Below are 19,938 nucleotides of genomic sequence, written 5' to 3'. Positions count from 1 at the left end.
CCTACTTGCCTCTCACTTGTAGATGACACTTTCTCCACCCTCTAAAAAGTGCTTTCAGGAAAGGCTCTGATAGCTTAGGGGCAATGGGATTTGGTTTCTAATTATAGCTCTAGCATGTGGCATCCACTTAAGGACACTCATGCCTTCAGCCAGAGAGTCTCTTCCTTAGTTCAAGATTCAGCCCCAAGTTTCTGACCTCAGTGATGGGACTAGAGGTGTCCTGAGACCTTCAAATTGCACTTGACTGGGGCTGATGAGGGCCGGCCTCAGGAAAAGCCGGCTCATCCTCCCTCCTTGGGACCGCAGGCCAGGGTGAGCTGTCCTCTTCTCATCCTTCCCCCCAGTTCCCGGCAGAGCAGGTTGTAGCAGCAGGAGGTCAGCTTCAGACAGGATGAGGTGTTCAGGAAGTAGAGACCTTCGTAACCCCCACATCTGGTGTCCTCTGTCTGACGGCAGCCTCATTACAGATACTGGAGGAGGGGAGGGCACAGAATGTGCTACCTCTCCCATTCTCTGTCCTGCTCTCTCGTCAGTCCCTCCTCCCCTATCTCTTTCCCCTCCATCGTTCTCTCTCTCTCTTTCTCTCTGCTTTCTCATTTTTCTTTCTCTCTCCCCTTGTCCCTCTCTCTGACCCTGACCTAACTCCCTGCCTTTTTTTCCTAGCCCTCCCCTTCTCTTGCATTCCTTTACTGTGAGAGAACATCAGTAGGACTTCCTGGAGGAGGGGCTGCTCATCCTCTCTGGCATTTTCCCCTTTCAGATCTCAATGTAAAGAGACCATTCTAGCAATGAAAATCGCTCAGCAGTGGAATTAACTGTCTTGCTCAGTAGTGAGTTCTCCATCAGGGAGGCAATCAAACAAGGCAGTGTGTTCATCTTTCCTAAATATTATAAAGGTGATTTGACCTTTATTTGGACTGGACCACCTGACCTCTGATGCTAATGTTTTTCCTAGTGAGCACTGCTCCACAATTTGAGGTGGTTTCAGTATATTCCATATATTTAAAACTACAGAGCTCTGGTTCATGCAAGAGCAGGTGTATTTAAAGGTAAAAACTTGTTCTTGTGAGAAAAATGTTTTGCATTTGTTATCATTTTAATGTTCATTCAATTTAGTTGAATTTTTAAGTAATTAATCATAATACAAAAATTTTAGAAAACAGGGAAGAAAAAAATCATTCCTAATCTTAGAGCCCTGATATAACTACTGTTTATATTTTGACTGATTTCCTTTTAGCTTTTTCCTTTGTTTCTGTTTTACAGAACTGTGTTAAGGTAGAAAGATAACTTTGTTTCCCTTCTTGATTCCTGGCTCTAGGATATGAAAATCTGTACATAGTCACCATCTGTATCATTTTCAGTGACTGCTTAACACACCATAGAGGAGTTGCCTGTGATTTCTTTAGCCTTTGTTTTATTTTTATTTATTTATTTTATTTATCTATTATTTAAGATTTTTATCTATTTATTTAGACAGACAGAGATCACAGGTAGGCAGAGAGAGAGGAAGGGAAGCAGGCTCCACGCTGAGCAGAGAGCCCGATGCGGGGCTCAATCCCAGGATCCTGAGATCATGACCTGAGCTGAAGGCTTTTAACCCACTAAGCCACCCAGGCACCCCTAGCCTTTGTTTTAAAGCAACACAGTGCATGAACCTTTTCAAAGATGGATAATGGTAGAGCACTTTATATTACTTCAAAGAGAGGGTTACCTGAAGAGCATGACCCAAGTTCAGGAATGAACATGCTTAACACCCTCCACTGTAGCAGGCATTATATTGGGTGCTTTTGGGGCACGAGTTATCTGTGATCACCAGGTGTGTGTTATCACCCCTGTTTTACAGGTGAGAATGCTGGGGTCTGAAATGCTGGCCAAAAGTCCTATACTATCTGTGTAGGTCAGGGCTTCAAAGCCGTGGGAGGAACTCCCAGGGAGGACTTGTGCTCAGTCCTGTGAGCTGTGGTAACAGGCCTTTGGTGTTTCAGGATTTCCACGGAGCCGTCATGAGGGCCTTGGATGAAACAGACCAGGAGGGCAAGGACACGTTGGCCAGGGAGGAGCTGAGGCGTGGCCTGAGTGAACTCCCAGCCATCCGAGACCTTCATCAGGGGATCCTGGAGGAGCTGGGGGAGAGACTGTTGCACTGGTGAGCTGTCCATGGACTCCTGCCCCTACTTCCCTCCATTACACTGGGTGGGGGGCTCTTAAAACCCAGCATGTGAAATGGTGTCTCCATTTGACCGATGCAGAAGCTGAGACACAGGTGTTCAGTCACTTGCCTAAAGTAAAACAAGCACGAGGGTCAAGATGGGGTTGCCACCCAGTAATGTGACTCCAGCGCTCACCAGTGAACACTGTGCTGGTCAAAAGGCTTAGTTCTCGCTGTCCCGCCCCCCTCCCCGGCTGCAGGGAGGGCCAGCAGAAGGTGGCTGACGTCTTCCTGGCCCGGGAGCAGGATTTTGACCACCATGCCACTCACATCCTGCAGTTCGACAGGTATCTGAGTCTGCTCAGTGAGAACTGCCTGCATTCTCCCCGGCTGGCAGCTGCTGTCCGTGAGTTCGAGGTGGGTCCCTTGGTCCTCTAAGAACCTGCCCTAAGGATACAGGGTGGGGTGGGCATGAAAGGGCTTATTGTAAATCAGTAGGGCTTCTTGGTAGGTCTGAGGCCAGAGGGGAAGACCTGGCTGGGGGAGGAGAGGGTGACCCAGTAGGAGGGAAGACCTAGAACCAAGAACATTCCCTCATGGATGATCGATGACAACTCTTTGAGCCCCCATCATGGTGAGGGTTTTAGTGACCATTCTCCTGTCCCAGTAGAAAAGCATAAAGCAAGCTGGGGCCGCAGCCACTGGAGTGACCAACAAACTGGGTATCCAGTTACTAGACAGAAAAATGGGGGCTTTTTCCCTTTTATTAATATTAGATGCAAAAGCAGGGATTAGTAGATCCATGTTACTGAATGTAGCACTGAATGTGAGCGTGAAGGAAGGAACTGTCACAGCACGGTGGTGCTAATCTGGGAGGCCTTCCTGGAGGAGGGGATCCTAGTTTTATAGATTGGGGAGAAGCTCAGTGTGACAAGGAAAATGTGTGGATGGAACAGTGTATGAAGGATGCCGTGAGCCTGGTGCCTTGAGACAGAGGTCTCTGATGGAGTTTTGTCCTTCTTATCTCTTGGGAGCAGAGTCAGCAAGGAGGTGGCCAGAATGTGAAGCACCGGCTGCTGCGGGTGGTTCAGCGCCTCTTCCAGTACCAAGTGCTCCTTACAGGTGGGCCCCACAGGAGGTCAGGATGCACTGAGATGTTTTTGGGGAGGAGGCACCTGAGAAGGGGTGCTGGTGATGGTGGCCAACTGTGTGATGACAACCTCCCCTCCCACCATGGGGGTGGGAGGGTAGGGGGAGGACTACTCTCAGTTCCTGGCACCTGCTTCTCCAGACATGCTAGACTCTGCCCCCACCTTCCCTCCAGCTGAGCTTTGGACCCCCTGCTGCCAACATGGAAACCTCACTTCAGTGGCCACCTTCTGTGTCTTACTTCAGCCTCCCCCATCCTAAAACAAAAAAAACTCGTCCCTTCCCCCATTCTGCATTTCCTCGGTGGGTGTCTTGTTTCCCTAAAGCTGTTCTTATCACCAAGCACTTCTTATGGCCCAATCAGTGGACATTTTCCACTTTGAACCTGCTGTGACCATCTCTGTGGCTTAACCATTGACCACTTTCTGCTTTTCAGCCCTCTCATTCTGAGGCTTCTCTTTCCCCCTGCCTCCCTGAGACCTCTCTACTGCCCTTCTCCATCTGTATTGACAACCTCCCTACGTCAACTCTTTCATTAATGTTAGTGTTTCTTGGGGCTCAGTGCTAGGTCCTCTTCCCTTCCTTCCTGTATTACAAACTCTCCACAGGGAGTCATCCCCCCCTCCCTCCACCTGCCAGAAACACCACACCTCTCTCCTGAGCTCCAGACTCATTTACCCAGCTGACTCCCAAATGGACAAAGACACCACGCCTGGGGAACTGCTGTCCCAGTAAGAGAGATGGACACCCACACATAGAGCTATGCGTGTAATTCCAGGTAGTGACCAAGGCCATACGGAATGTATATTAGGGCCAACAGACATGGAATTTGTTCATTTAATTCAGCGAACGTTTATTGAGCATCTACTGTGTACAAGGTTCCGTGCTAGATGCTAGAGATACAGCAGTGAATTAAACAGCCAAAACTCTGTGACACTGTGGAGTTTATACTTTAACAAACTAACAAGGAAATAAAGATATGTCAGTGATAAGAACTCTGAAGAAAATAAAGTGGGCTGAGGGGATGGGGCATAATCGGGCTCTGAATTAGATACAGCACTCAGGAAGGACCTCTCTGAGGAGGTAACACTCCATAGAGATCTCTGCCAAGTGAGGACATGAAGATCTGGAGAAAGAGAGTATCCGTAGAGGGAGTAGTGAGTGCAAGGGCCTGAGGGTATTAACAGGCTTGGCATGTTCAAGCAATAGTAAGAGTGCCAGCATTGCCAGAATGAGTGAGTGACATGGAGAGGTCACTAGAGAGAGGCCAGCCCATGTAGAGCTTTTGGGTATAAATGTGTTAAAGGTTTAATATATCACACTCCAGTGTGTTGATGGTCACATCTGTTCCCCCAGTAGACAGTGTGCTTCTCAAGAGGCAGGGATTTACCTTGTCTGTGTCCATATGCCAAAGGCATAGCACAGTGCCCCGCACACAGCAAGCACTCAATGGAGACTTGTTGAATGAGTGAATGACTAGCAGTGCTGGCAGTGATGCTGGTGATGATTCAGGAGACTGTTTTGTTCTAGTGTGGTGGTGTGGAGGGCTAACAGGGTGAGAGGGTAGATACCCCATTCTTCTGGCACTTATCTTCAAAGTCTGGAAGGGGGGCTTCTGCTGTGGACAGGAGGGACTGGCCTCCCAGGGGCAAACTAACCCTGGCTCTTGTTCTCCTTGAAGACTTTTTTTTTCCCTTGCAGACTATTTAAACAACCTTAGCCCGGACTCAGCTGAGTACGATAACACGCAGGGTAAGTGCAGCATGAACCTGGAGGATGACATGTTCCTCTTTAGGTCCCTGTTCTCCCAGCTCTGGTGCAGGATATAGCCCCCTCCCTGGCAGCTGGATATGCAGTGGGCAGGAAACCTCTGGGGCTTCTGAGATGATTCCCCCTCACCTCAGGCCAGGCATCCCTGGGATGGGCTGTCATCCAGTCAAAGAAGCGGGCAGTAATCAGGATTTGGTGCTAGGAGGTGGTGTCAGGTCTCAAAAAGTCACCGTAGTGTCCCTGTTTCCTCCCAGTTCTATGTGACTGCCCATGCATATGAACTACCAGGGCAGTCCCTATTTTAACATATTCAGTTTACAGCCAAGGGAACTAAGGTATAAAATGGTCAAATCACTGTCAAGGACACTTAGGCAGTAGCAGCACAACAAGGGTTGGGCCTGTAACCTGATCCAGCTGTGGGAAAACTTGGTGCCATCCACAGACAAGCCCCTGCAATGGCAGTGATCTTGGGGAGTGGGTGGGAGAGCGGAGAGGACAGAAGAGAGGCGAGGATGGTGGCTCCTGGACTGGCCCTCCTCTACAGAAGGCCTGCTATCTTCTCTGCTTCCCTCCACAGGTGCACTGACTCTCATCTCCAAAGTCACAGACCGTGCCAATGACAGCATGGAGCAGGGGGTAAGTCTGTTTCCTGGGCTCCTTCTCTGGGATTCAGGTCTAGGACTCCCTCTAGGCTGCCCAGGTCTGCCTTGTGATACTCCACTTCTGGGGGTGCTACAGGCAACCATCTGCTGGGACCTGTCAAAGAGTTCTTGGCCCTCGGCTTCTGGCCCTGACAGTTGCTGTGTGACCTCAGGTACTGTGTATTCCTGTCTGGGTCTCTGGTTCACCATTACAGTAGTGAGGGGGCTACAGACTTGTACAGATCTGGTGAGTAATGTCCTGATTGTGGTCTGAGACCCTGTGCTTCAGCACCTGGAGTGCCTTGTAAGTTACAGATTCCTAGGCACTCCTTAGAATATCTTTGGGGCAGGTCCAGGGATATACATTTTTAACAAATGCCCAGGTAGCTATTTTGCTCACAAAAGTTTGAAAACCACTTGTCCACAAGAATATGTGAGCTCTAAGTACACGCCTGGTTCTGCTAGAGTGTACCTGGTATTTAGTAAATAGTTTTCTGCCAAGGATGGCCAACTTTATCCCATGTCCCAACTCTATTCGAGTGGTATGTTGATTACTTGTGTCCCATATTTTCTGCTCCACTAAAATGAGACTAGAGCTTTGTGTTGAGAAGTATCCTGAGGCTGATTCCTAGCTCAGGGGGAAAGGAGTTTGATGGTCAGTGATATGTTCCACAGGCAGAGGTGGGAGTGATGGTGCTATGCCTGCCGAGTCCTTCCTCAGCTCTGCTGTGGCAAATACACAGAGCATCGTTTTAGTGAGTCATCCACAGGTAGAAGAAGAGGAGGAGAGTCACACCTATGGGACACCTACTCCATGTCAGTCTTGTGTTGGGGACTGGTGATACAGAGTTAAGACATGAATCCCAGCACAGAGGATATCACAGTGTATAGAGGAGTAAACATGTGGACATGATAAGCATCATAAGAGAGAGAGAAAATGCTACATGGTTCAGAGAAGGAAGCCATCCCTGCCATCCGGGGCTGTGAGAAGAGATGATGTGGAAGGTGCTCCCATAGGGAGCACACATGCCTCAAAAGCAGAGAGAGGAAAGTTGTGCCCGGAAAGGGGCCTAGCCTGGGCAGAGGCATGGAGAGTGAGAAGCATAAGTCACATCAGAGACAGAGAGCAACCCAGCATAGGTGGAAGATGGCAGCAGGGTAGATGAGGTAGAACAAGAGTCTGAAGAGATGGTGTGCTGAGTATGGAGGCGAAAGGCAGCTGGATGTGAAAATCGGTACATCAGACATGTCATCATCATCGGGACGTCTGCCCTCCAGCTCTAGGGTCCATGAACTCCTTGGTGCATGTTGTTTTGGCATCCTGTACATACATAAGATTTCCTTCAGTGTAGCCACAGACGGGAATGCTTTGGCGTCCCTTGCCCTGTTGTGACGGACATAGCAGCAGATGGTCTGGCTTCTCTGCATCTCGCTTAGCCAGGGATGCCTCTGTTTCCTAAAAGGAAGACTGGTCCAGGCAGGGCCTTGTCTTCCCTCCTGCAGGTGGCACCCTCGAGCAGAAGGAACTGGAGGCGCTGCAGCTGGAGCCCCCGTAGTGCCTTCCCCCAGCTTTCTTGAAGACTGGGGTTAGGTGCTGTGCCTGGCACAGGCTGGCTTCTGTCTCTCCAGCTGCCTGGGGATACCACACTGGGCCTGCTCTGGATTAGCAGCCCCTATTGCACACTTCCTGGAATCAGGCTAGGACTCTGCCTGGGCCATAGACAGGTGGGTCCTGCCCAGTGCCAGAGCAGAGCTCAGTGGCTTGAGAGGCTAAAGGACAGGCTGGGGCTCTGCCTCTCCCTCCCCATGGCCACTACCCACCTCAGGCCTCATCACCTCCAACCCTGCCATTTCATTCAGAGTGATCCTGTTAAAATATGACTGGTGGTGCCATTCCCCCATTTTATAAAGCCTTCTACGTCTCCACATTGCCTTCAGTAGAATCTGGGAAGTACTTATTGGTTGTAAGAACCATAGAAGGTTTCCTGGAGGCGGTAGCATTCACGTGGGTTTTATGCTCACATCAAACCATTGCTGTAACTCCCCACAAAGGTAGCTAAGTTGGAGATACATTTTCTAGGACGAGCCACATCCCACCACCGTAAAATGGGGCCCAGTACCCATCTGATACCAGGTCTGAAATGCCACTGATAAGCTCACTAGGAGAGAGTACTGACAACCAAGCCAAATTATAAATCCATTTAGCAGCCTGTTAGCAGAAAACTGTTAGGTGATGGGAGAGGCTTTGGGAAGTGTGACTCTAAGAGCAGTGGCCAAGGTGACCCCTCCCCTGCCGTGATCCTCATATTTTGGTGGAGGGCAAGGGAACAATGGGAGCAGTAAGGAAGACGGGATGGGAAAGTTTTAGAAGGGGGAGAAGTCATCCTCACCAGCTTTTCAGGAAAGGCTGTGGCAAATTCCTGTGTAGCATCCTTCTCCTGGTGACCACGGCTGCCTCTGTTAGCAGGGGATCATGCCCTGTGTTCTCTAATCCTCAGGGGAACTATTATCAGCCCAGTGTCACAAGCAAGGAAACTGAGGCCTGGAGAGACAGGTTGCTTCCTCACGATCCCTTGGGTCTCAGTGTGGGAGCTGGGTTTGAACGGGAGCCTTTCTTAGCCACCAGCCTGACATGCCTGCATGCGTCACTTACACGTTCAGACCTGCAACCTCACACATATTCTTGCATGAAAACATATCCACCTGTCCATGCACATGGTCCTGCTCCTTTCACTGACACACAGAGATGTACACAAGGATTGTTCCTCTCTTTCCCACATCGGGTCTGTCTTTTCTTCACCCAGCCCTGAGTAATGTCATGAAATGTAGGCCTGGAGGTTTAGAGTTGGCTCCAGGTTTGTGAGCACTGGGAACTCCTTCAGGAACTGGTCACAGGTTGCATCAGAGAGTGGAGGCACTTTGCTTCTAACTGCAGTCACTCAGACCAAGCCTCAGATTCCCAGAAGGAAAATCCCACCTCTGCTTGCAAGTTCAGGCTTTTGAGGTTTTATATCAAATTAGCCATTGACTGTCCTCTTCCTCATAGCATGAAAGTAAACTGTCTCCCTTTAGAACAGAGTGAGGGGACAGGTGTATGTCTGGGCTCTCTGATTTTCACTGTCATTTTTTAAAATAGACTTTTAAAAAAATTTGTATTGAAGTACAATACACGTAACATAAAATGGACCATCTTAGCCATTTCTTTTTTTTTTTTTTAAGATTGTATTTATTTATTTGACAGATAGAGACCACAAGTAGGCAGAGAGGCAGGCAGAGAGAGAGAGGAGGAAGCAGGCTCCCTGCTGAGCAGAGAGCCCTATGCGGGCTCCATCCCAGGACCCTGGGGATCATGACCCGAGCCGAAGGCAGACGCTTTAACCCACTGAGCCACCCAGGCACCCCATAAAATGGACCGTCTTAGCCATTTCTAAGTGCACTATTCATCAGCAAGAAGCACATTGACATTGTTGTGTGACCATCACCACTGTCTGCCTTTAGAACTTCCGCACCGGCTCCAACTGAAACTGTCCTGACTCAACACTGAGCCCTTCCCCCAGCCCCTGGCAACCACCATCTTACTCTCTGAACAGATTTTATTTCTTAGAACAATCGCCATTATTCTTAAGTCCCTGTCTGATGGTTCTAATATTTGTGTCACCTCTCCTTGTTTCGTTGAATGCTTTATTTCTTGAAAATGAGTTGGGCTTCGTTCTTGCTTTTTATATTTCTCATAATGTTTGATCGAACACCGACATTATGTGTTGGAAGAATTGTGGAGACTGGGGGAGTATCTACCCCAGCAGTGGGAGTGCCTGCATTTTGATTGTGCCATTCAGGTAAGGGGTGGGAGTTGGGTTTGGGTTCTGTTACTGCTCTGTCACCTTCAGAGCCCCACAGATGTCACACTCATCCAGAGGGGGGCTGCTATTACCTGGCACTGTTTGTGCGGCCTGAGATGCCAGAGAGCTTTTCTTACTTTTCTTCTCTACCTGTAGCTTTTAGCAACCCCTGCACCACAGAAGGGGCCTCTCTCCATGCTCTTGCCCCTTCTCAGAGGGAGACTACTGTTTCCTGTTGTGCAGTACTACACTCCCAAGTCTCTGCTCTCTGGGACAAGCCTTGGTCTTAGGCAGGGCCTGCTAGCCAGGCTTTCTCTGCCGTGCTGATCCCCCTCTGCATGGTAGCCAAACACGGCTATGGCTGTGGTAGGGCTTGGGTAGGTTTCTGCTTTGTATTCATGCACAATCCTGGGCCCAAGGGGGTACCTCCTTCTCCTCAGGGAAGACGGCTTTTACTTCTGCCCTTTCCCAAGGAGCAGTAAGTGGCACTTGGCCTGTTCTCTGGGAGTGGATTTCTTGGCCTCTCCCAGGGGCTGAGGGTTTTATACAAGAGAGGGGGCTGGCTCTGACTCTGCCGCCTTCCACTCTGTCTGCCTGTGCTCGCTCTCGCTCGCTCTCTCTGACAAATAAATAAAATCTTTAAAAAAAAAAAAAAAAAAAAGAGAGGGGGCTGGGATTTTATGCCAGTCCCCCAGTGGCATCCTGCATGCCTTCACCACCAAGGGGGCTCCTTTCTGGCCCTCTGCCCTGCCCCTCGTCTTCCCTGTGAGCACCTGGCAGGAACTGCTAGAAAAGGGTTCGCAAGTGACTGCAGATGTGCCTGGTGTCTGGGGCTCTCTGTTATTCTAAACTGTCCCACCAGCCCACACCTGACCTTTCAGAATCCATTAACATTTTAGCTGCTTTCTTCTCATCCTCCTTTATGCTGGCCACCTCTTCCTCCTGTGTGTTGGCAACAGTGCATGTGTCTTACATCGCTGTGAAGGGGCTTGTCAATCTTTGGGATTCAGGTCCGTTGGTGGCCTTGGGACTTCAGCTCACTATCAGATGTAAGAAGAGCCAGGGCTCTGTAGATTAGCCTTTTCTTATTATCAGGCTAGGGACACTGTTCTCTTGCAGCATTCTACATCACGAGTGGAAATGGAACAACTGCTACACATTTCTTTTTTTATTAATTTATTTATTTTCAGCATAACAGTATTCATTATTTTTCACCACACCCAGTGCCCCATGCAATCCGTGCCCTCTATAATATCCACCACCTGGTACCCCAACCTCCCACCCCCCCGCCACTTCAAACCCCTCAGATCGTTTTTCAGAGTGCATAGTCTCTCATGATTCACCTCCCCTTCCAATTTACCCCAACTCCCTTCTCCTCTCTAACACCCCTTGTCCTCCATGCTATTTGTTATGCTCCACAAATAAGTGAAACCAAATGATAATTGACTCTCTCTGCTTGACTTATTTCACTCAGCATAGTCTCTTCCAGTCCCGTCCATGTTGCTACAAAAGTTGGGTGTTCATCCTTTCTGATGGAGGCATAATACTCCATAGTGTGTATGGACCACATCTTCCTTATCCATTCGTCCGTTGAAGGACATCTTGGTTCTTTCCATAGTTTGGCAACCGTGGCCATTGCTGCTATAAACATTGGGGTACAGATGGCCCTTCTTTTCACGATATCTGTATCTTTGGGGTAAATACCCAGGAGTGCAATTGCAGGGTCATAGGGAAGTTCTATTTTTAATTTCTTGAGGAATCGCCACACTGTTCTCCAAAGAGGATGCACCAACCTGCATTCCCACCAACAGTGTAAGAGGGTTCCCCTTTCTCCACATCCCCTCCAACACATGTTGTTTCCTGTCTTGTTATGTGTAGCATTTTGTGCCCAAAACTATGGACAGGATAAAAGACTCTTCAAGGCAATTTCCCTACATACAATTTTCACCTTGTTAATTGACATGCAGCCTGCATAAGGCTCAGGGGGCACCCACCCCATGGGTTAGATGCTCATTATTTCTAGTATAATGGTGTGCTGTACAGAGGGAAGGGAGGCATGTCCCTGCATATTGTGGATAACCCAGTGAGGGCCAACAGTTCCCAGACACACTTATTTTTCTTCAAGGAGCACAGATGTGTTTCTTCCCCTGGTGGAACGTTTTCTGGATTACTCTCCCTCAGAGGCTCCCCCTCTCCCCCAAGGCTGTAAGCCCAGAGAGACAGTCTGGTCTGGAGTCTGGATGCTCCAGGCTTTATGGGGTATGCAGATGTAGAGTAGGAGCCCTGGCCTGGAGATATATATCGATATCAGATAGCACAGCAAGGGCAAGTGACTTTGCCCATGGCCTGCAGAAGATGGCAACATCGGATCCAGGCCCAGAGGGGCTAGCCTGAGGATAGGCAGGCCACGTGCTGGGTATCCTGCAGACCCATGCCCAGGTCCTGAATCTGCCACTGACAGGAGGTCACATTTTGGGCAAGGCCCTTTTGGGTTCTGTTTTCCTCCTCTGAAGTAGAAGCAATGCCACTCCTAACAGAGGGAATACGACCCCTTGAAGGGGTCCTGACCATCTCTCCCTTGCTCTCCTCCCACCCATAGGAAAACCTGCAGAAGTTGGTCCACATTGAGCACAGTGTTCGGGGCCAAGGGGATCTCCTCCAGCCAGGAAGGGTGAGTGCCACCGCCGCCATGGGCAGGGACAGAGGGCGGCCTGGTAGGCAGGCTGCTGGGTGAGGCTCTGATAAGACCCATTGTTCAACTGGGCTGGTCCCAGACAGGCCTGGCTGCAGGTGCTGTTTACCCGTGGAGGGAGGGAGGGCAGGGCCTGAGCTCTGCTGGGCTCACAAGGCCCATGGGCCGCCTTCCCCGCCCCCCGCCCGGGGTTTTCCATTTTCAGGACCTTTAAAGAAACAGTGCCATTTGGGTTCAGTGTCCCTGTGGTTCTTTCCACCTCTGAGAAGAAGAGATGCTGAGTATTTTTAGTTTAGCCCAGCATTGCTGGGAAATCAGGAAAACCATCTCTCAAGAGCCCCAACAAAGCATCTTAAAATAATAACATTTTTCAAGAGACAGATTTACCCACTTCTAAGCTTCCAAATGGAAAACATAAAACTCAGCTCAAAAATAATAAAGTGTGTTGGTTACCTGCTATGGTCCATGAAGGACAAGAGAAAGAAATGAGAGGTTGTGCTCAGGATAATTTGCTCAGAATTAGCAGTCATAACACTGGTCTGAGATTGTGTAAAATCACATTTGGTCTTTTGTTAAACATCTATTTTATTTATTTTTATTTATTTTTAAGTAATACCCTCCAGAATCACAGAGTCTGTAGCAACTGTTCACAGGTCCTCAACTGTTTTAGCAAACCTTCAGAGGCTCCATTCTGAAGGTCTCCTCGTGGCAGCAAATCGGGGAAAGAGTCCCTGTCTGCATCACTTGGAAGCCAGCACAGTGTCTGGGGCTTGGGATAAGTCAAGGTGGGGTTCTCCTAAGATGCAGAGCTGCCTGTCTGTCTCCAGTGCTGTTGGGGCAAACACATGCATCTCCCCAACGCTGGGAATTCACTCAGGAGCCATTCTGTGGCACTTTGGGAAGCATCGTAACTTGGGTTTCCCATTCAGGGCCTTTTCCCCACCCTTCCTTAGGATGGCAGCAGGCATTAGCCTGACTCCCCAGGTCTGCTTCTCTACCCACAGGAGTTTCTGAAGGAAGGGACCCTGATGAAAGTAACAGGGAAAAGCAGACGCCCTCGGCACCTGTTCCTGGTAAGTACCTGGCCCCCAGCCCAGCCCCCAGACTGTCCAATTCCGTGATGCTTTCTAGGGCCCTTACTCAGAGACCACTGGAAGGGTGGGGTGGGTACTAGAACAGAGCCGAATACTGAGGATGAGGAGCATTCTACAGAGGTGAGCTTTCCAGGGAGCTGAGGGCTTAACTCCTCCCAAGCAAAACCCTTTGAGTGATTTTAAATGGAATTTTGCCGAAACTGAATTACCTGTGTCCCCATCTGACACATCCTACCACTGGGAAGTTCTTACCCTAGAAATAACTGTTCAGCTGCCTTCTCTAATGCCTGAGAAAACGGAGATCTAAAAGGAGAGTTTCCTTGGCTACGTCTCCCAGTAGGTTGGTGGCAGAGGCCCAGAAGGGAACCAGGGTTGTGACCCCAGTCTAGCATCCCTACTGTGCACAAGACAGAGGACAGTGTAACATTTCTGTTACTCTACAGCCACATTCTAGAGTACCAGGGAATGTCCAGGCCTGTCACTTGGTAACATCAGCCTCTGTGGCTGTGGGGCTACAAGCAGCAATTTGCCCCAATCCTACGCCTCCAAGTTATTTCTCCTTTTAAGTTCTCCTACCTGCTGTGTATAATTTTCTCTCTGTTTTTCACTATTTTAGCTTTCATTTTTTAAAAAGTTACTATCAGTCATGGCTGCCCCAACAGTCTCCTTACACTTTGTTAGAATTGTGTGCAAAGTAACAGTAAACAGGCTCCAAGTGTCAAAGAACCTGCTTTAGATATTTAGTGAGCACCTCTGGTGTGCTGGACCCTGGAAACAAGGAGATAAAAACCTCATGCTCTACGCTCAACCTTCAGTGTCTAATGTAGATTCGAGTTACAAGAAGAGTGCGAACGGAATCTCAGGGCCCCAGAAGCAGAGTCGGGGAAGCCGTCCTTTGTTCCATAGTCTAAAAATTTGTCTAAAAATTTGAAAACTCGGGGCACCTGGGTGGCTCTGTGGGTTAAGCCTCTGCCTTCAGCTCAGGTCATGATCTCAGGGTCCTGGGATTGAGCCCCGCATTGGGCTCTCTGCTCAGCAGGGAGCCTGCTTCCACTTTTCTCTCTGCCTGCCTCTCTGCCTGCTTGTGATCTCTGTCTGTCAAGTAAATAAATAAAATCTTAAAAAAATAAATACATAAAAATTTGAAAACTCTCTTCTATTGACAAGAAATCATACCCTTGAATTTATGGGTATCTATGTGGTCATGAGCCAGTGAGAGCAGGTTAGATCCTAACCCAATTCTTAGCCCCTCTGTAACCCTTAGACAAGTCACAAATGTGTCTGAGCCTCTGGTTTCCCAGGAAGAAACAGAAATACTGGGATCTTTGGAAAGTTAAATGAGGCACAAAGAAGCAGCTTATCTGGTAACAGTGTCCTCCCTTCCCTCTGACAATTGCCCCATGGGACACAGGTCTTCCATCTGTACCAGTACAGACCTGGGGAGAGCTGGTGCCCATGACTGTGTTTTTTGAGGATGAAAAACAGAGATCTGGGATGGTGATAAAGGAGCTGGAGCTTTACAGTCAATTAGACTGGATTTACATCCCAGTTCGGACACTGGCTCTGAGACCCATGGCACATCTGTCATTGCCCTTCTCTTTACAGTGGGTTACTAGTCCCTCCTGCCAATGAGGGAAGGGAGTAAAGCAGCAGCTGGAATAGAGTCAGCTCCATGCCGATCCCCTAGCCATTCCCCATGGGCCACCTCTGCCCAGGCTCTGCTTGTGCCTGTGCCTCTCACAGGGACCCTGACTGTCAGCGTCCTGATCTTACTGAGTCTATCTTTCCCCCTAGTCCCCCTCCTTACCCTTGCTCTGTCCTTCTCTCCTCCTCCCCTCCTTCACCTGCCCTCCAGCATCCGACTGGCCTTTCTTCATAGCCTCTCCCTCATGCATCTCGCATGCTTCTCAGTGGTAGGCCTGGGTCTCTCTTATTCCCTTGTTATTATTGGGACATAGCTCCCTGCAGGCTGAACCTGGGTCCCATGCTTTGCTCTGTCTTAGCACAGGACCTTCATAAATATCTCTGGAGAGAGAGATGGGAGGAAGGATCTTGAGCCAGGAAGAGCCACAATGAACACACTTAAGAATTTTTCTTCCCTGTAAGGTGCCAGTGTCATAAAATACTTGTAACTGTAGAACAAAGGGCATCTGCCCACCAGCACAGGAGTTGTGGTAATGCTACAGAGAGGTTCCCACCATGGTCCAGTGGTCAGTGGGGCTTCCCACTGGTGGCTCATTATTGTGAGAGATTCCCCTTCTCTCCTCCACGAAGAATTCCTCCATCTTCCTCCAAATCAGGCTGTAAGACACCGGCTTGGAAGAGGCAAGAACTCGGGGCCAGGGGAGGCAGTCTGATCCTGACCACTCATAAAACCGCAGGGTGCTAATGGCAGTTGCCATGGCAGCAGGTGCTTGAGGGGCAGCCACACAAAGGCTGGAACTGCTCTGATGAGTGACAAGCCAGCTCCCCACGGTGGGCAGGCTTATGAGCCGGGCTCTGTGCCCCGGTTTGGTCACTGTCCCAGGTGGGGCCAGGACTCACCGTGTGGCCGCCCCCAACACACCACACCTGAACACACTGGAGGCACATTCATTTACCTTACAGGCATTGTAGCTTTAGGCAGGGTGTCAACACTCTCTGTGCCTCAGTTTCTCCCTCTGTGAAATGACGATGATAATGGTAGAGCCTGCCTGGGGGATTGTTGGGGGCTGAATTTAGGTCAGAGTGCTTGGCTCAGAGTGAGTCTTGTCATTATTAGAAGGGCAGAGCTGGAAGGGGCTTTGAAGGTTCCTCTAACCTGAGGGTCATCCTACCACCTGTTCTTGTTAATAAAGTTCTGTTGGAAGAGTCTCATGCATTTGTTCATGAATTTTATAGTGCTTCTGGATTGCAGTGGCTGAGTTGGATAGTTGTGACAGAGACTCTATGACCCACAAAGACTTAAATACTTACTATCTAGGCCTTTAAAGTTTGCTGGTTCCTGGTCTACTCCAACTCTGGTTAGAGACAGTGAGGTCCAGAGAGAGGAAGGTTTTGCCTGAGCTCACCCTTCAGCTCTGTGTCCAGGCCAGTTCTCCTACACTGCTCTGGCTGCAATGTTGGGGTCCTAAGAGCTGGTGGCAGGAAGCCTCATCTGTCTGTTCCCTCAGCAGACTCTCTGTGGGGGGAGGAAGTGCTAATCCTGAGTTCTTGCTCTGTTTCAGCCCCTTGGAGGCCTTGTCCTGTTTAGTCCTCACAACACCCCTAGTTTATGCTGGCTCCCATGTATGGTGGGTTCACTGGGGGCCATTCTTTCTCAGCGCCCATAATGAGGTGGGTGTGGCAGTGCCTCCCTGCTTTGTAGGGAGGAAGCTGAGGCGCAGAGAGGGAGCCAGCTTGCCCACAGTCACATAGATGCTACAGAACAGGGTGAGAACTGATGTCTTTTCAGACTATAAACCTTTTAGTTAAACAGAAACACGCTCCCCTATGGAGGTGAGGCAACTTTCACCGTTTTTCCTCTCTGCCCTGGATGGGGTCAAGGAGCTTCAATTGTTCATTCAGCAAATATTGAATACCCACTGTGGTCACTGGAGGTACACCAGTGACCAGGACCCTCCAGCTTGCTATCCTCAAGGAGCTCCCCCCTCCCTTAACTGTACTTTATGAGCTTCATTTGTAGAGTAAAACATATCAGTCTTAAGTGTATGTACCAGCCTATTGACTAATATGTGCCATTGTGTAACTACCACCTGGGTCAAGATATAGCATATTTCTAGACACCCCCCCAAAAAGTTGCCCTGTGCCCCTTAGCACTCACTTCCCCCATCCCCTTTCCCAAGCAGCCACTGGCCTAATTTCCGTCAGTACAGATTAGTGTTGCCTGGTCTGGATCTTTATAGAAATGTTATGAAGCAGTGTGTACCCCCTGCGTCTGACTTGTTTCGTTTAGCATGTTTTTGAGATTCATCTTGCTACAATGTGGACCAACAGCTCCAACTGCTGTGTAGTTCTCTGCAGTATGGATGTATGTAGTTCATTTATCCGTTTACCTGTTGATTAGACATTTGGGGTATTTCCACTGTTTGACTGTTACAAATAAAGCTTCTGTGAACATTCCTGTACTTGACTTTTTGTGGACAACTGCATTTTTTCCTCTTAACTCTTGACGTAGGAGTGAAATTTAAGGAAAGGGACTCCTATGTTTGCTGTGGGTGGTTTTACTCTCCTGTGAGGGTCACTGGCAAAGGCAGGATGCCTCTGCTCTCCAGAGTTCAGTGATCTGCCAGGGCAGACACCCTACACAGCCTTCATGTCTGATTGGGTTCCCTTCTTTCCAGATGAGTGATGTGCTCCTGTACACATATCCGCAGAAGGATGGGAAATACCGGCTAAAGAACACATTGTCAGTGGCCAGTATGAAGGTAAATGCCTGGTGCTAGGGACCCTGGGGTGGGTGAGACCTCAGGGGAAGAAAGACAGCATCCCCGCTTCTAGGAGCACATCAACCAGCAGGAAGAGGCAGCCCCAAGGAAACAGCGTTACATTGTTGGTTATAGCAGGATTGTGCTGTAGGTAGTCCAGAGAGAGGAGAGAGGGAAGGACTTCCTGGAGGAGGGGAGCTGCATCCTTTAGGGTAGATAATATTTGGACAGATGGGGAAATAGAAAGGGACGGACATCCTAAAAAGAGGAGAGCACATAAGGAAACATTTGGAGGGAGGGAACAAGTGGGTATTCAGTAAAGTTTTTTAAACTGGTAAAATATACATAACATAAATTTACCATGTTAACCATTTCTAAGTATACAGTTAGCGACTTTAAGTATATTCACACTGTTGTGCAAACATCGTCATTCATTTCTAGAACTTTTATCATCTCCAGATGAAACTCCAGCCTCATTCCTAACCCCCCCCATTCCTCCAGCCCCCAACTCCTGGCATCCACCATCCTACTTTTTGCCTCTGGGAATTTGCTCTCGATAATTCATGTAAATAGAATCCTCTAGTATTTGTCTTTTTGTGACTGGCCTTTTTCAGTTAGCAGGATGTCCTCAAGGGGCATCTGTGTTGCAACCTGTGTCAGAATGTCCTCCCTATTTATGGCTTAATGATATTCCATTGTACATCTAGACCATATTTTATTTTTCCATTTGTTCTTGGATGGACATTAAGCTCCTTTCACCTTTTGGCTATTACGAATAATGCTGCTATGAACAGGTATACAGATACCTGTACAGAGCCTGCTTTCAGTCTTTAGGGTACATGCCCACCTTCTGAGGGGTGACCACAGAGTTGGAGTCTGCACTCCCCCCAGCACACACACACAGACACACACACAAAGACACATACAACATCTACCACCAATTGAAGGTTTACCCTTTGCAGATAAGGAAACTCAGGCTCAGAGAGGGACAGTGGCAGGACCAGAAGAAGAGTCAGGTCTGTGGTTGCCCCTCCCTGCCCCCACCCTGACAGTCTGCTGTTGGTTTTCCAGGTCAGTCGCCCTGTGATGGAGAAAGTGCCATATGCTCTAAAGATCGAGACTTCCCAGTCCTGCCTGACTCTATCTGCGAGGTATGGGTAGAGGGAGGGTCTGGGGGAGAGAAGGGCAGGATGTTACAGGTGTGGTTAAAGGTTGGAATAACAAATTGGATGTGTCATCTCTATTTTAGTATTATAATATAAGGCAAGGGACTTACTTTCTAGAGCCTATCATTTAACTGTAACAATAATAATATCTCATGTTTTAAAAGTTTACAGATTATTGGGTCTTTACAAGAAGTTAAGGCGAGTAAAAAATGCATTGTACACTTCAGTTCATGAAGTGGTCTGCTTTTAGGCTTTCTTATCTGGAGAGTGAGAGAAAAACATAATGAGTGAGCATTCATGGTTTGCCTTTCCCTGGTTTGGGGATGTGGCCTTTCCGTCAGCAGTGTCTATGTTTTCTCCAGGCCTTTGTCTACCCAGGGATCCTGCCTCACTCACTGTAGGCAGCAAAAGAGCTTCCCCCTCTCCCTCTTTCAGAGCAGGGCCCACTCGAGACTCTGGACTCAGAAACCAGGCGGATGTGGCCCCTACTGGGGCCACTGTGGGGGCTGGGACACAGTGTCCAAGGAAAGGGTGTCTCCCCTCAGCCGGGGCATGACCCTGGGGGTGGCTGCAGTGCCCTTTGGGTGTGGTGGTGGTTCCAGGATGCACGCACACTGATACGTTCTCATGCATTGCATTTACTCCTTCAGCATTTAGTAGCCACTCCTCAGTGCCGGGTCCTGTGCTGAGGACACAAGAGTTCAATCGAGCTTGCTCGGGGGAGGCCTGCATGAAGGGCAGGAGAGTTACGTACAGGTCATGATATAGAGCGTAACTGCTCTAATAGTTAAAAGTGTTGATGACAAGAGTAACATGCATTGGGCACCTGCTGGGTCTCAGGCCCTCCTCTGACCCCATTGCCACCCTGGGCTGTGGGGCTTGAGCCTTCTCCCATGCATAGGGAATTGGGGCCTGGAGAGGGGTCACATGGCCATGTGAGGGGAAACTGGGGCTCAAATGCAGGACTGTGTGACCCAGATCTTTTATCCACTATTGATTACTGCCTGAGTGAGTAGAAGAAACCTTGAAAAT

At 49.1% G+C, this 19,938-nt stretch overlaps 1 protein-coding gene across 3 annotated transcripts in view; it reads left to right on the top strand.

Moving 5' to 3' along the window:
* Positions 1-19,938, top strand: part of FGD5 (FYVE, RhoGEF and PH domain containing 5) — a 122,757-nt gene that overhangs the window by 86,554 nt on the left and 16,265 nt on the right. For 2 of the 3 annotated variants that reach the window (XM_059161831.1, XM_059161833.1), the window contains exons 6-14: positions 1,986-2,146; positions 2,410-2,566; positions 3,184-3,271; positions 5,000-5,050; positions 5,646-5,704; positions 12,148-12,219; positions 13,245-13,313; positions 17,657-17,740; positions 18,812-18,891. In XM_059161831.1, coding sequence (XP_059017814.1) covers positions 1,986-2,146; positions 2,410-2,566; positions 3,184-3,271; positions 5,000-5,050; positions 5,646-5,704; positions 12,148-12,219; positions 13,245-13,313; positions 17,657-17,740; positions 18,812-18,891 — 821 coding nt within the window. The remainder of the gene's footprint in view (positions 1-1,985; positions 2,147-2,409; positions 2,567-3,183; positions 3,272-4,999; positions 5,051-5,645; positions 5,705-12,147; positions 12,220-13,244; positions 13,314-17,656; positions 17,741-18,811; positions 18,892-19,938) is intronic. The other variant, XM_059161832.1, reaches the window with a different exon arrangement.

The sequence above is a fragment of the Mustela lutreola genome, chromosome 2 (genome assembly GCF_030435805.1).
Source record: "Mustela lutreola isolate mMusLut2 chromosome 2, mMusLut2.pri, whole genome shotgun sequence".
Classification (NCBI taxonomy): domain Eukaryota; kingdom Metazoa; phylum Chordata; class Mammalia; order Carnivora; family Mustelidae; genus Mustela; species Mustela lutreola.
Note: the sequence above shows the minus strand (reverse complement) of the source record. Positions and strands in the feature narration are given on the sequence as shown.